The sequence below is a fragment of the Eutrigla gurnardus genome (genome assembly GCF_963514095.1).
Source record: "Eutrigla gurnardus genome assembly, chromosome: 13".
Classification (NCBI taxonomy): domain Eukaryota; kingdom Metazoa; phylum Chordata; class Actinopteri; order Perciformes; family Triglidae; genus Eutrigla; species Eutrigla gurnardus.
In genome coordinates this window covers 23,065,096-23,081,170 of record NC_139936.1, presented here as the reverse complement: position 1 = coordinate 23,081,170, position 16,075 = coordinate 23,065,096, and the positions used below count along the sequence as shown (strand labels likewise).

General features: G+C 43.8%; 1 protein-coding gene across 1 annotated transcript; it reads left to right on the top strand.

The window, feature by feature from the left end:
- The first annotated feature begins 5,819 nt into the window (after positions 1 to 5,819).
- Positions 5,820 to 15,434, top strand: LOC311023341 (endoplasmic reticulum aminopeptidase 1-like). The gene is given in 19 exon segments (XM_084025107.1): positions 5,820 to 5,929; positions 5,932 to 6,340; positions 6,687 to 6,825; positions 7,017 to 7,151; positions 7,267 to 7,387; positions 7,505 to 7,659; positions 8,799 to 8,912; positions 9,283 to 9,414; positions 9,620 to 9,751; positions 9,930 to 10,013; positions 10,287 to 10,444; positions 10,729 to 10,808; positions 10,930 to 11,113; positions 11,205 to 11,361; positions 12,265 to 12,449; positions 12,557 to 12,718; positions 12,798 to 12,938; positions 13,275 to 13,356; positions 13,769 to 15,434. Coding segments are annotated over 19 exon segments (2,829 nt in total). The 5' UTR covers positions 5,820 to 5,841; the 3' UTR covers positions 13,940 to 15,434.
- The last annotated feature ends 641 nt before the right edge of the window (positions 15,435 to 16,075 follow it).

The following is a 16,075-nucleotide window of genomic DNA, read 5'->3' as shown; positions in this document are numbered from 1 at the left end:
TCCATCCACCCATTCACCCCTCTGTATGCTACACGACTCCCCTCAACACCTGGAGTCAGTAGCTCACATCATCAACAGTTGCCCATCATTTAAAGGACTCTACATTGCCAGACACAACAGACTTGTGGACCTTATTGCTGCTCAGATTCCCTGTGCGGCAGATGAAACACTTTCCAAACACATGACTGTACAAAATGAATGGTTTAACTCACCTGCAAACACTTTTTTAGGAATGCCAAATACACCTGATATTATCATCATATCTCACAATTCCAGAATTGTTAAGCTATTTGAGGTATCATGTGCATTTGATCTGTTTATGGAAGACTCTTACTATTCTAAGACTGTAAAGTATCAATCATTGATATCCACCATTGAGAATCTGGGCTACAAATGCCAGCTTATCGTGCTGGTGTTTGGTAGTCTAGGACATGTGCATAGGCTGGCGATCCGTGGACTACCCATTGGGGGGCTTTCTAGAACAACAGCCAAACAGCTAGTAAAGTACTGCTCAATTTCTTCTATCGTAGGAAGCATGTTTATCTGGAAACGGAGATGTTTCTTGTACCCCTGAACAGTAACAATGTGCTGATGTGTTTTATCCTGTTGGATCATTCAAAATATTTGATTCTTACTGAAACCTGACTTGTAATGTGGAATCAAATAAAGTATATAAAGTGTGTGTGTGTGTGTGTGTGTGTGTGTGAGATAGTACTGCGTGAGTTGAGGTGATACTCAGCAGTGCATTTATTTCATCAGAACTATATGAAGATATATATATATATATATATATATATACACTGCTCAAAAAAATAAAGGGAACACCTAAACACCACATGCTAGTTCTCAATGAATAACATATTCCAGTTGGAAATCTTTATTCATTACAAAGTGCAATGCGTTGACAACAAAACAACATAAGGATGATTAATGAAATCAAAATCCTCATCTTATGGAGGTCTCGATTCAGAATCATACCGACAATCAAAGTGGAAAATCATATCGCAGGCTGATCCAACTTTTGTGGAGATTTTTCAAGACATGTCAAAATGATCCTTAGCAGTGCGTGTGGCCTCCACGTGCCTGTATGCACTCCCTACAAAGCCTGGGCATGCTCCTGATGAGACGACGGATGGTCTCCTGAGGGATCTCCTCCCAGACCTGGACCAGAGCAGCAGTCAACTCCTGGACAGTCTGTGGTGCGACATGGCGTTGGTGGATGGAACGAGACATGATGTCCCAGATGTGCTCAATAGGATTCAGGTCTGGGGAATGGGCAGGCCAGTCCATAACATCAATGCCTTCATCATGCAGGAACAGTTGACACACTCCAGCCACAGGAGGCCTAGCATTGTCATGCATTAAAAGGAACCTAGGGCCAACTGCACCAGCATATGGTCTCACAATGGGTCTGAGGATCTCATCCCGGGACCTAATGGCAGTCAGGGTACCTCCGGCAAGCACAAGGAGGGCTGTGCGACCTTCCAAAGAAATGCCTCCCCAGACCATCACTGACCCACCGCCAAACCGGTCATGCTGGAGGATGTTGCAGCAGCAGAACGTTCTCCGTGGCATCGCCAGACCCTGTCACGTCAGTCACATGTGCTCAGGGTGAACCTGCTCTCATACGTAAAGAGCACAGGGTGCTAATGGCAAATCTGCCAATCTCTGTGGTCTCTAGCAAATGCCAATCGCATTGCACGGTGTTGGGTTGTAAGCACAGGCCCTATTTGTAGACGTTGGGCCCTCAAACCACCCTCATGGAGTCGATTTGGGACTTGAAACTTGAACATCAGTGGCCTGCTGGAGGTCATTTTGTAGGGCTCTGGCAGTGCTCCTCCTGTTCCTCCGTGCACAAAGGAGCAGATATCGGTCCTGCTGTTGGGTTGTTGTCCTTCTTCGGCCCCCTCCACATCTCCAGGTGTACTGGCCTGTCTCCTGGAATCTCCTCCATGCTCTTGACACTGTGCTGGGGGACACAGCAAACCTTCTTGCCACACTGGGCATTGATGTGCCATCCTGGATGAGTTGCACTAACTGGGAAACTTCTGTGGGTTGGAGAAACCGCCTCATGAACAAAAATCTGCCAGAAAGGCAGAGAACAGAGAAATGGTCTGTGGTCACCACCTGCAGAACCATTCCTTTTAGGGATTACTTGCTCATTACCACTCGTTTCCACCTGTGGTCTGTTCCATTTGCACAACAGCAGAAGAAACTGCAGAAGAAACTGCAGAAGTTTGGTAACATTCCATGCATTATTAGTCGGGTAATTTACGAGATATACCCAGACATTCGGCTGATAGTCCTATCTTGACCAATGCTGACCATCGCTAAAAATGCTTCTGAGAGGGTGTTTGGCTGGATGTCATGGTGGAAATTACCTAGGGGGCATTTCACTCCGAACCATCACTTTAAAGTGTTTATTGGCAATTTAATGGATAATGTCTTATCACTAAAAGTTGAGGCAAGTTTCTAATATTCAGTGTTTATTGACTTAAATATAAAAAATAAACAAATAAACATATGAAGTAACTTTACACAATAAATAAATACAATAAAATACTAATGCAGTTGCGTACTTGAACAAAAAGGCAAGTATGCAACATAACTTAGACTATCTTGTCTGCGCATATAAATAATGAACTAAGATCTTTATGTTAAAGATGTTTATGGATCTTGTGGGTCGAAGGACATAAAAGTACACTTGTTACATTCTGTATGCCTATGCCACGTAAACACATCATGTTCGGGTGGCGTATGACTTCCTGTTTCTGGTTCAATATTCAACCTGTGTGACGAGAGCGCACATGACACGGTCATATGTTAAATGGTCAAACTCCAAGTCCATTACTGAAAAGATTGCTTGAAAGTAGACAAAGTAGGAAAGTGCCACACTCCATATGCGTTTATTTTATTGTGATGACATTTCGGCCTCAGGTCTTCTTTGAATGAAAAGACAAAGGCAGTGTGACTTAGCCACACAGGAGTGAGATAAAATGATCAAGAAGCTTTCAGTGAGTGAGCTATAGCCACACAAATACATCAAAACGACAAGAGCCACTATTGAGATAGAAAAAGTTCTAGAGATTAATTATAGATTACTAAACTATCAGTATTAGTATTAGTATTATTCAGAAAACATCGAGCATTAAATCCCCAAGAAGAGGAATTTATTTAAATACTCTTTTACACCAAAAACAAAACTTTTATATTTTTCTCTTCAGACTCTCACACCCTAAATGTCTGAATCAAGAGTATGAGATCACAAACTTTATCTCATCTCATCTCATCGTCTACCGCTTATCCGGTGTTGGGTCTGCGGGGCAGCAGCTTTAACAGGTGACCCCAAACTTCCCTTTCCTGGGCCACATCAGCCTACTCTGACTGGGGGATCCTGAGGCGTTCCCAGGCCAGTGTGGAGATATAGTCTCTCCACCTAGTCCTGGGTCTTCCCCGTGGCCTCCTCCCAGCTGGTCGCGCCTGAAACACCTCCCTAGGGAGGCGACCAGGGGGCATCCTTACCAGATGCCTGAACCACCTCAACTGTCTCCTTTGAATGCAAAGGAGCAGCGGCTCTACTCCGAGTCCCTCACGGATCACTGAGCTTCTATCTACCCCACCCTCTATCTATCTCTAAGGGAGACGCCAGCCACCCTCCTGAGGAAACTCATATTGGCCGCTTGTACTCGCGATCTAGTTTTTTCGGTCATGACCCATCCCTCATGACCAAAGGTGAGGGTAGGAACGAAGATTGACCGGTAGATCGAGAGCTTTGCCTTCCGGCTCAGCTCTCTTTTCCTCACAACGGAGTGGTACAGCGAATGCAAAACCGCCCCGTTGCTCCGATTCTCTGGCCAATCTCATGTTCCATTGTCCCTTCACTCACAAACAAGACCCCGAGGTATTTGAACTCCTTCACTTGGGGTAAGGACTCATTCCCTACCTGGAGCAGGAAATCCACCGGATTCCTGCTGAGCACCATCAGATTTAGAGGTGCCGATCCTCATCCCGACCGCTTCACATTCGGCTGCGAATCGATCCAGTGAGTGCTGGAGGTCACAGACCGATGATGCCAGCAGGACCACATCATCTGCAAGAAGCAGCGATGCGATCAGCAGCACACCAAACTGCAAACCCTCCTCCCCCCAACTACGCCTCAATATCCTGTCCATGAATATCACAAACAGGACTGGTGACAGAGCGCAGCCCTGGCGGAGGCCAACCCCCACTGGAAACAAGTTCGACTTACTGCCGAGTACCCGAAACAAACTTCATTGCCAAGTCCAGCAAAATAAAACAATTTCAAGTAGGCTACAGTTTTAACAGTTTTAAGCACTTGTTCTATACTTTCTGTGTATTTACTTTTGTTTTTGTTTTATCATGCAGTTTAAAAAAAATAAATAAAAACAAACTGCACTTGAACTACACCTGCCATGAAGCTCGTTTCCTGATTGTCGTGCATTATGTATAAATATGGCTGTGATTTCCTTCTGTTAAAATATTCTGACCAGACAAAGATCCAAGCAGGATCCAAACGTTGTCCTTGAATAAACTGTGGCGTAGTGGGGTAGTGTGCAGGCATATACTGTAGAACAACCTCAGCTCTAAATGAACATCATAAGTTTTATCTCATAGTGCTTCAGCAATGCGAGAAAGAATTTGTCTCGCTCCAGCCCCCCTAAAATAGACCTCACAACGTCACTGTTGCAAACTGTTCTTTCAATTAAAATGTAGCCACTTGTTTTCTTCACACTGTGATGATGGGTGTTACTGTGTACTTGTCATTCTCAAACGATCCACTTGTTTCACTTCAACACAATTTCCGCATCATTTGACTTGGCTTCAGGGTTTGGGGAAACAAGAGCCCTTTTAAAGCCAGGGGAGTTTGTGATGATTTTTTTAACCTCACATTTTTATAGTCACATTTTCCAGTTTTTTTTTTTTAAATGATCAGCTAATACTCACTGGGAATAAGCCAAAATAGGACACCTGACGAAAGAATGAATAATTCACATTTATATTCATTTCAGCAGCACAATTGTTTTACTGCATTATTATATTGTTCTGTGAAACACTTTGGATTGACTTGGTGTATGAAAGGTGCTGTACAAATAAAGTTGCCTTGTATTTCTATTTTCTATTTCAGGGACAAACAAATGAGGGGAAGCCTCAAGAAATCAGCGTTAATCACAACAAGGGCGACATCTAGTGGTGAAACAGATCATTGCTGACCATAACAACACGAGACTTCCTGGTCACAGTAACTCACTTCCTGGACTGTGTGAAGAAACTGCAGACATGAAATATAAACTAAAATAATCACCTGTCGTGTCACTACAGCTACAGCTCACTAAATCATCTCAGACGATATACCGACTAACGCCGTGGACGTTTCCAACGCTTTCTCCCAGCATGCAACTCTCATCTGTTTCACTTTCACTCTTGAGCTGTCGTCGTGTGCGCGAGGCTGCTGTGGTTTGAAGACGACACGGTAAGTTTAACATAGTATTACAACATTTTCAATGTAGAGAATGTGAGATAATAGACGATAAAACACCTCGGTAATGGGAGTTTCACCGAGAACACCATAAACAAATGGACACTTGTGTGAAATCGAAAGTCGTGCGTTTCTAGTCCCGCCATGTTTGTTCGTCGTGTTTGCGTCCCCTTGCGTTGTGTCGACGCGGAAGCATAACTTGGGCTTTACTGAGTGTAAGAAAAGTTTAACACACATGAAAGACGACATGTGTTATTTAAACACGTGAGTGTCTTGAAACATAACCATGCATTTGTATGATATTTGTATAACAGGTGAGAGGACTTCCTGCTTTCACTGTCGCCATGGTAGCAGCACCCCTCCTCCTCTTCCTCCTGCTGCTCTTCCTCCCCTTTCCTCCCTCATCAGGAGCTCAGCTACCAAACCAAACCAAACCAAGGAGGTCCCCACAGCCACCAACGGCCAACCGTTCCCCTGGGACCGCATGAGGCTTCCTAAAACCGTGCACCCCTTCCACTACGACCTGACCATCCACCCCAACCTGACCAGCCTCGACTTCACCGGGGTTGTTCGTATCCAGCTAGATGTGCGCGAAGACACCCGCACCGTCATCCTCCACGCCAAGCAGATGCAGGTATCCAAGGTGTGGCTGCTGGCCCCCGACGGTGTGAGGCCTCTGCAGCTGCTGGAGTACCCTCGCTTCCATCAGCTCGCCCTGCTGTCGGACTCGGTGCTGACCAAAGGCCGGAGGTATGAAGTTCAGCTGGAGTTCGCTGCCAACTTTTCAGACAGCTTCCATGGTTTCTACAAGAGCAGCTACCGCACCAGCAGTGGGGAAGTCCGGTAAGAGTGCAGACAACTTTATTAACTTTATTACACCTTTAAAGGAGCCGTATGTCGAATTTTAACATCACTGAATCAGCAACACATTCATTTGGGGAATACATGTAAATGTATGGTTTCAAGACCATAAGTCACCATGAATTTGCCATGCCTAATCACAACTATGAGAGAAATCAGAAATGTTAATGAAGGAATTTGTTTATGGTAATTACACTAGAATGCAACCAGTTAGCAATAATAAAAACATTTTGAAAACATTAGAGCAGCTTTAATTATCCTTTTAATTATTACAGCATATGTTAAACCTAATCTAACTTATATTTCCATAATCTATTTACATTATTAGGGTTCTGGCATCCACGCAGTTTGAAGCCACCTATGCTCGGTTAGCCTTCCCCTGTTTTGACGAGCCCGCCTTCAAAGCCAACTTCACCATCCGGATTATACGGGAGCCCCGCCACATAGCCGTATCCAACATGCCCAAGGTACTCATGAACGCAGCCGTATCAGTTCACTTTGATTCAAGCATTATTCCAAATAACAACTGGTCGACGAGATTGAGCTGGGCTTTCATCTTTACTGTCATGAATAAATATCATAGATAATCCATGCACTTCACAGTGAAGGAGCATTGCAATTTGTTTTCTGCAATTTTATCACGACGTGTGTTTCTCAGGTAAAAACAGTGGTGTTGTCGGGGGGTTTGCTTGAGGATCACTTCGACACCACTGTAAAAATGAGTACTTACCTCGTGGCCTACATTGTGTCTGACTTCCTGTCTGTGAGCAAGAGCAGCCAGCATGGCGTCAAGGTGAGGAGGTCAACCTACCCCGGCTGTGCTGTAATTTTGGAGAAGACGTGTTCACCCGTCTTCACAGCGTACATCTTGAATTTCCGTGTAACAAACGTTCTGTGACTCTCATCAGATTTCAGTCTATGCTGTACCTGAGAAGATCGACCAGACAGCCTTTGCACTGGATGCTGCTGTGAAGCTGCTGGACTTCTACGATGACTATTTTGATATTCCTTACCCACTTCCCAAACAGGGTGAGTAGAAATTCCCATGTTATTACCATGTTATTATCAGCATCAGAATCATTAGTGTTTGTCAACACCATGCACCACATGTCGATGCGTTTGTGTGCTCGATGTTGTACCCTGCAGACCTGGCTGCTATCCCTGACTTCCAGTCAGGAGCGATGGAGAACTGGGGGCTGACCACCTACAGAGAGACGGCTCTCCTCTACGACCCTCACAAGTCCTCGGCTTCAGACAAACTGGCCATCACCAAGGTCATCGCCCATGAGCTCGCACACCAGGTAAACGAGTGGAGTGAGAAGCCACTTTCTAATGCTACAAGCTGAGACTGAGACTCTGAGTGTATGGTGGTTCCAGATCCAAACCCTCAAGACTAGGGCTGCAACGATTCATCGAGTTACTCGATTAACTCGATTATGAAAATTCCTCGAGGCAAAACATCTGCCTCGAAGCCTCGTTAAATTCCTATGACGCGCCTATGTGCAGGGATCTGATTGTTCCACACGGACCGTTGTTCAGGAAGCACACCAGCGCGTCATACACGGTCATTCATTCTGAATTTAGTTGGCGCGATGGCGGAAAGTCAGCCTCAGAATGTCCGTAAACGACAGAGAGTATCGGGGCTAAACAACGGTATCCTGCTTGCCCATGTGAGCGATTTATTTCTGACAACAAAACGAATGCGTAAAGTAGTAAAATGTGTGACTAGATGTCTCCTCGTCTCCGTGGCGCAGTTCTCCGTTTTGTTGTATATCGATCACTTCTCATCCGCCATCTTGCGAGTGACGTATAGAGTTACGTTTATGCATCGGACGCTCGTATTGGCTCCCGTAGCAGCTTTTACAGCCAATCGGAAAGCCTGATTTACGCTTGGCTGTGAGTTGTTGTGTTTGCCCAAACGTACGGAGGAGTTCAAAGCAGAGAAAAGAATGGTCAAACAGTTACTGTAGTGATAGAGAAAGCTAAATACATAAATGGCACAGAAGAGGTACACTATATACACACATATTTAGGGCAGGGAGAGGAAAGGGCCATTGCTGGCAAAACAAAACGTAAATTAAATGTTATCCATGTTTTATCCAAGTTGATTTAACTGTATTGTTGTTAAATTCTCACTGGCACTTAATAAATGGGCTTAGTTTTGGAGCCAAATTTTGTAGTTGGAATGAATACCTCTGTTTATTTTTTTTTAGAAATGCTTGATCATTTTACAGCCACATCATTTTCGTTATGCATTATTTGTTTTGGTTGTTTAAAAACGAAAATTTTTTTTATCCGATTCCTCGATTAATCGATCGATAAAGTGCTAAATTAATCGATTACAAAAAGAATCGATAGCTGCAGCCCTACTCAAGACGTATTTGCATGTGGAACACTGGTCTTGCATGTGAAGCTGATACATGTTCTCTGTCCTGTCCAGTGGTTTGGAAACTTGGTGACGATGGAGTGGTGGAACGACCTGTGGCTCAATGAGGGCTTCGCCAAGTTCATGGAGTTCATTTCTCTGGACATCACCTACCCGGAGCTGCATGTGGTGAGAGCGGAGCACGGAGAACTAGCTCGTAGTACGTAGAACGTCTGAAGGAGCGGTCCGACTGATACATCAGCCGGATCTCAACACTCTCAACACTCCAGTCTTAGTTATTCATATCTCCCATATCTGTCTCTGCAGGTTAGATTTAGAACGATATGAATGGAACAGTTGAGCGTAAAAGTTTAGCACTGTACGCTGAAAACCTCTTATGTCAGCAGCTTCTGGATAGATATGGCTTTAGTATTTGTGGATTATTTTGACATTGCAATGAGTGTGTTTAAATTGTCCCATGTCTGACCTGTATTCTTTTTCCCTCTTAGTCGTCTCCCCCATCCACTCTCACGTTTTCTCTCCCCTCTCTGCCTCCCAGGATGACTTCTTCTTGGGGAAATGTTTTGAGGCCATGGAGGTAGACTCCCTCAGCTCCTCCCACCCAGTGTCCACGCCCGTCGAAAACCCCACGCAAATCCAGGAGATGTTCGACGACGTTTCATATGACAAGGTCAGCTCATTCTGTCCGGGGACCAACCACCTGCTGTTGATCTTGGATATAGGAACTGTACAAACAATTATCTGAGCATGAATCAGAATTTACGAGTTAATCCAAATTGTTCAGTCGAAACAAAACATTTAGATACAGTAAAATGACTTAATCACACAACAGACAATATAAAGGAATGTTCATTTTCATGCCTGTGTTTTTTAAGGGAGCATGTATTCTGAATATGCTGCGGGACTTCCTGACTCCCGAGGCTTTTGAGATTGGCATCATCCGATACCTGAAGCGCTACAGTTACCAAAACACCGTCAACAGCCACCTGTGGGAGAGCCTGACTGATGTAAGTCATGTACTGTTTTTCAGATCGCCGTACACATTTATTTTGAGGGTATCAGTAGTACAGTTGTAGACCCATCACTCGGGACCTGGTGTGTTTAGGATCCAGCGCTGAATGTGTCTGCCAGTGTTGCTGTCTGCTGTTGTGATTCTCTGCTAAAGCTTCATCGCTTCCCCGCCAGATCTGCAACTCGGATGATCTGGATGAAGGCCGAATGAAAAACAAAGAATTCTGCACCAAGCGTGACCTCCAGTCTGGAGCTTCTGTAAGTTTTCAGGCTTTGAACCAGAACCAGTTTCAATAAAGCAAGGCTTATAGGAGTTATAATTTCATTAAGCTCAGTGAGTGTAATATCAGATGTCATTTTTATGGTTCAGATCTCTCGTTTTCTTTTTTTAGTATTTTACATACATGATGTTTTATTACTAACTCCACTAATTCCATATTGCTGTATTTCCCAGATGTTTTTAGAGTTCTCTCATCCAGCTGTGGCCCAAATCTCTCACTATTAAATGTGTGTTTTTGTGTGTATATGCAGAAATGGTTCTCTGGTGATGAGCTGGATGTCAGGGCCATTATGGACACCTGGACGCTGCAGGAGGGCTTCCCGCTGGTCACTGTGGAGGTCAGAGGTCGGGAGGTCAGGCTCAGTCAGGAGCGTTACCTGAAGACAGACGACCACTCCCTCACTGAAGGGTAAAATGTCAAATTAGTCGAGATATTTCCAAATAAGTCCTGCTGTTTAAGGTGTCATTCTCCATACTACCACCAGATGTAGTTACAATGCAGAAATCCATCAGTTCATCTCCAGCTGTCATCATTTTCTAAACAGGAAGTAGACTAAGGGCTCCGATTTGAAAACAGTGTTGCAGTTATTTGAAGTATGCAGTGAAAAGTGTCATCCTCCCTCACTAATTGGTTTCAGGAATTGTTACATTTTATTCAAGATGTGTATGTTTAAAATTCTTGTGTGTTGTTAGATTCCTGTGGCAGATCCCACTGACCTACATGACCAGTGCTTCCAACACCATCCACCGCTTCCTGCTCAAGACAAAGACTGGTGAGTGTGTTGCTTTATGTGATGACACTGATTTCTATATTTCTATATCTTTTATCCACATATTGTTACTAGCATTTAAATTCCCAAGTTCTCTTCACTTCAAAGCTTCTCCTCTGTGCAGATGTCCTGTACCTGCCGGAGCAGGCGGACTGGGTGAAGTTCAATGTGGACATGAGCGGCTACTACATGGTCCACTACGCAGGCGAGGGCTGGAACTCCCTCATCAAACTGCTGCAACACAATCACACAGCGCTGAGCAGCAACGACCGGGCCAGCCTCATCCACAACGTCTTCCAGCTGGTCAGGTCTGTTTAGCGATCGACTGATTATAGCTGAACCTGCTGTTTATGCTCTTTAAATTGAAGCTAAAACAAATGGATCTCATGTGTATTACAGTATAGAGAAGGTGAGGCTGGACACGGCTCTGGAGCTGTCTCTGTACCTGTCCAGAGAGACGGAGATCATGGCCGTGACTCAGGGCTTAGGAGAGCTCGTTCCTCTCTACAAGCTGATGGAGAAGAGAGACATGGCTGATCTGGAGAACCAGATGAAGGTCAGTGAAGGCAGCGTTCATGGCACAAACAGACAATGTTCCATGTATTTCAATAAACGTAAGTCCTTATGGACCTTTGTTGTCACACTGCTCAAAAGGTTTTGAGACATCTGTGATGAACACTCCCTTAGAGCGAGATAGTAAAACAAGTAAGCCTCGAGTTCAAGAAAAATCGAAGCAATGAACATACGACAGAATGTGTTCTTCCACCTAAAACTGCTAACAAAAGTTCAGTTTCAGTGTAATCAGAATATACATGATTTTTGACACACAAATGTCTAATAAGTCTAATCGAGTGATATTTTGGACAGACATGGATGTAAAATGGATTTTAAATAGTGTATTATTTGCATAGGCTTGCAGTTGTCTTCTCCCACATGACCGCTGCCTGTGGATCAGTGGTGGGAATGTGCATGTACGTCCTTGTGCAGGAGACAAACCCAAAGTGACCTCTGCTCCATAGTGCTACTACGGGTCAGGTTTTTAGTGCTCCTGTGAAGCAAGAAACTACACACTGAGTCATGGTTCCTTGCATAAGCAGGAGGAGAGCCAGAAACACACTGGACTGAGCACAGTTGTATAAGCTGAGTGCTCCTTGTAACTTCCAACAGTTCAAACAAAGTTCCTCTAAGGATGCCTCCCAGAATACAACACAAACTCAAAAAACAACAGTTGAAACTTCACAATTCTCAGTTTGCGTCCTGCATCAATGCTTGAAAATTAGATTTTAAAGGGCAAACTACAATAACGATTTAGCATTTCTTTCTTTAATTCATTGATCAGATTGTAAAATAATGACAAGTGAAGAGATCCCAAAGTCACAAAAACGCAACCAAATGTATTCAGTTAAAAGTCATGTTTGTGAGTCAGGAATGTGATCTACATACCGACTGTGTGTCTCAGGGCTACATCGTGGATCTGTTCCGGGGGCTGATCGATCGCCAGGAGTGGAATGACTCTGGATCAGTGTCTGTGCGCGTGCTGAGGAGCTACCTGCTGCTGTTCAGCTGCGTCAGGAACTACGCTCCCTGTGTGACCAAAGCCACCGCGCTGTTTAACAGGTGGAAGGACTCTGACGGCACCATGAGGTCAGTGGTCATTAAAAACAGTTTGCTGCTGCTTGTGTTCACAGCTGAGCTTAAATGTTTGAATGTTGCACTTGTATGTAGAGATGAAACATTTTCCTGTTTTTTAGCCTCCCTGTCGACGTCAGCATGGCTGTGTTTGTGATTGGAGCTCGAACACCAGAGGGGTGGGACTTCCTGTTTGAAGAGTACCGCCGTTCGATGCAAATATCTGTAAAGAGCCGCATGAAGGTGGCGATGGCCATCAGCCCACTGCAACACAAGCTCAAGTGGTGGGAATCACACACCTCTACTCTCTCACTGGTTCTATTTGTTTTTGTCTGTGCTTGATTTTCTTATTTCTGTCTCCAGGATGATGGAGCAGAGCCTCCACGGGGAGGTCATGAAGACTCAGGACCTCCCGAGTGTGGTCATCTCTGTCAGCAAGAACCCCCGTGGCTACAAACTGGCCTGGGACTTCCTCCGAGCCAACTGGCACACCCTGATCAAGAAGTCAGTTCTTACATACGACACATGCCTCTTTATATAATCAGAGTCTTGCAACCATGTGTAATTTAATTATGATAGTCAGGAACTTATTAAAGCTGCAGTTTGAAATAGACCTCTAGACATTCAAATCTAAATTTCAGTATTTCTGCTTTGAGTCTTTTTGCTCGCCTGACATTTTACCAGCAAGACCTTAAAGATTCAAAAAGAGTTGATGGCAAAGTCTGTTGGCTTTTGTTAGTAAAGTATTTAAAATCTGTAGATTTATACAATATTTATTTTATGTTAGCAGTTGTGTATTCTTGCTTTTGAACTTAATCACTGTTTGTTTCAATGCCATAGATTTGAGCTGGGCTCACACACCATATCACATATGGTGACTGAGGTGACCAACCACTATTCTACCAGAGAGATGTTGGATGAGGTAAGAGCTGAGTCCATACTGTTGGGCTTCCGTCACTTATGTCTCTCTAGACAAAGTGTGCATGTAAATATCTGTAAACCTACGCTTAGGCCTGTGATTTAGTTTTGGCAGCTAACTCAGCTAACTTATTTTATCCGTCTTATTTTTAGTCCAGTTCCATTCAAGGACAACGCAAACATTTGTTCCAGTTGTAGACATTTTTAAACTCGGTGTCTTAAAGGTTTATTGCTAACAAAGATGAACTAAGCTGGGATGTGATGAGTTTGATTTATTACAGCATGTTATACAGCATGATTACCGTCTGACTACACAACATTTGCTGCTCGAGGCTTTAAGCTCACTCATTAGATAAATGCATATTCTTCAAAGCCATGTCATTTTTGGATATTCAGTCTGCTTTCTCTAAACTCAGGTGAGAAACTTTTTTGCGTCTCTGACTGAGGAGTCGGGCTCAGAGATGAGATGTATCCGGCAGGCCTACGAGACCATCGAGGATAACATCCGCTGGATGGACACCAACCGTCCTCTGCTGCAGGCCTGGCTGGACAAACGCCGCGGCCGACCAGCGCACGAAGATTTATAGCTGCAGGGGGAACTTTGACGTCTCGGTTATGTTGCTGAAGGCTGAAACTACACGAGGTGTGGATGCAGCAACTCGTAAGACTTGAAGCATCTCTTGGATTTGGACTTGGTTCAGAAATGTCATGACTTTAGATTTGAACACAAAATTCAAACAGCCTTGCAATTCAGAATGAAACACCAGCGCCTCCTACCCTCCCCAACCTTCAAGATTATGAATTGTCCAAATTGTTGATTCCCCCAAACCTGCCTGACATGATGTGGCACTCATGTGTCTAAGGACTTACCTTTGACCTGCAAAACAATTAGTTTTCTCTGTAAACTCCAGCCTAAAAATCAAGTGTTGTTTAATGGAGGTGTTCCTCAGGTTGAAAGAGATCTACGTGTTTGTTGATTTCCTTTGAGAACCTCCATATGGTAAAGTTGTGAGAGGTTGCAACATGTGACCCATGACTAGGAAGAAGAACATAGGATTTTATCATCAACTTGCTATCATAGTAGAGAAGTGAAAAATAGAGCCGGATTTAAAAAAAAAAAAACATTGGACACAAAGATGTTTTTAATTTTATTTTTTTATCCTTTATTTATGCAGAGAGACCTTATGATTTGTGATCATCTTATTTAAGATTATTTGATTTGTTTTTCACTAAAAAGGATGTTCATTAAAGGTCCCATATTATGAAAAACAGGTTTTCTCTGGTCTCTACCTATAAACTTGTCCTCCCTGAACCTGCAAACTCCCAGAATGAGGAAAACAAGCGACTCCTGCATGGTCTCTACAGCCCCCCCACTGGTACAACGGCGCTCCTACAGGCTGTTCAGATTCAGCTCCTGTCGTTACGTAACGAAGGGAGTCATTTGCATAGACCGACCTCCTCTGATGATAGGAGATATCCGAGAGGGGGCGTTCATCACCGAGGTGAAGTTCGGTGTGTCCTGCGGTGAGACAGCAGTGAGATAGCGGTGTTTCACAATGTCGTCGCTCACAGCTAGACATGCAGATTGCTCCGTTGTTGGTTGAACAAATCAAATTCAGTAACGAGGGTCAGTACAAATCTCAGTTTTGGGAACATGAATATGAATTCTGACGACGCTGGTAAAATAAATGGCCTCATCACTGGTCCTCCTTGGCAGCATGTTTTACTTTATTGATATTCTCATTTGAAAGTGCACAATAAGGAATGTGTTGTTATGGTTTATTCATCACAACAGCGTGATTCTGATTGTAAAAATGTTCTACAGGACAGGATTCCTAGTTCTGTTATTTTGTAACAATGTTGTTTTGGTTGAATACAATTTTGGACCGATACATTTATTTTGACTTGATTCCCGTTTGTATTCCTATTTTTCTTTTCTAAATCTCAATATTACTGATAAAGCCTGCATGTTGAGGATGGACTTTTATGGATGTAACCTTCGTACCTTTTCACTCCTCTGATCAGCAGGTCAAACACTTTGCCAGCAGTAATGATTAAATTTCTGGGTTTGTTTTACAATCATATGGTTCACCTGTGTTTGTATTCAGCCCCACACACACACACACACACACACACACACACACACACACACTCTAATAGCATAAAGCAAAGCTTGAGCAGATGGCAGAACAACTTGAGGATTCTTTGCCTTTAAAACTCCAATTTGAATGCATGAACATCACTTGTCAAGGGCCGTACTCTGGCCTGTGACAGCCGTTGCGTATCTTACCTTGTTTGTCTAGAGGTTTGCCAAGTCTCTGAAAATAACCCCTGATGATGTCACAGTGATGTCATCAGGGAATATCCCGTTTTTAACGGTGTTTGCAAGACATGGGTGTTCCTTTATGTTTAATGTAGTATCCATACAGGGGTCTCAAACGTAGAACATCTCATTTGTAAATTATTTTTCTCCTCCATCTCAGTCCTTTTGCAACTTCCCATCTTTATGGAAGGGCAATACATGATGGGAGCACACATATAAACCTGATCCAATGAAATAAGCTCAAATGTATTCAAAGTAAATCCCACAAATTCATGCTTCAACCCTGATCGAGCTACGTGAGTCCCGTTTTCTGTCGCGAGAGCCCTGAGGGGTGCTCAGGGCTCAAAGTCTGCCTGCTGTTTCCTCCAGGTTTTAGGAGGAAGGACAAAGTGCTTTGGCA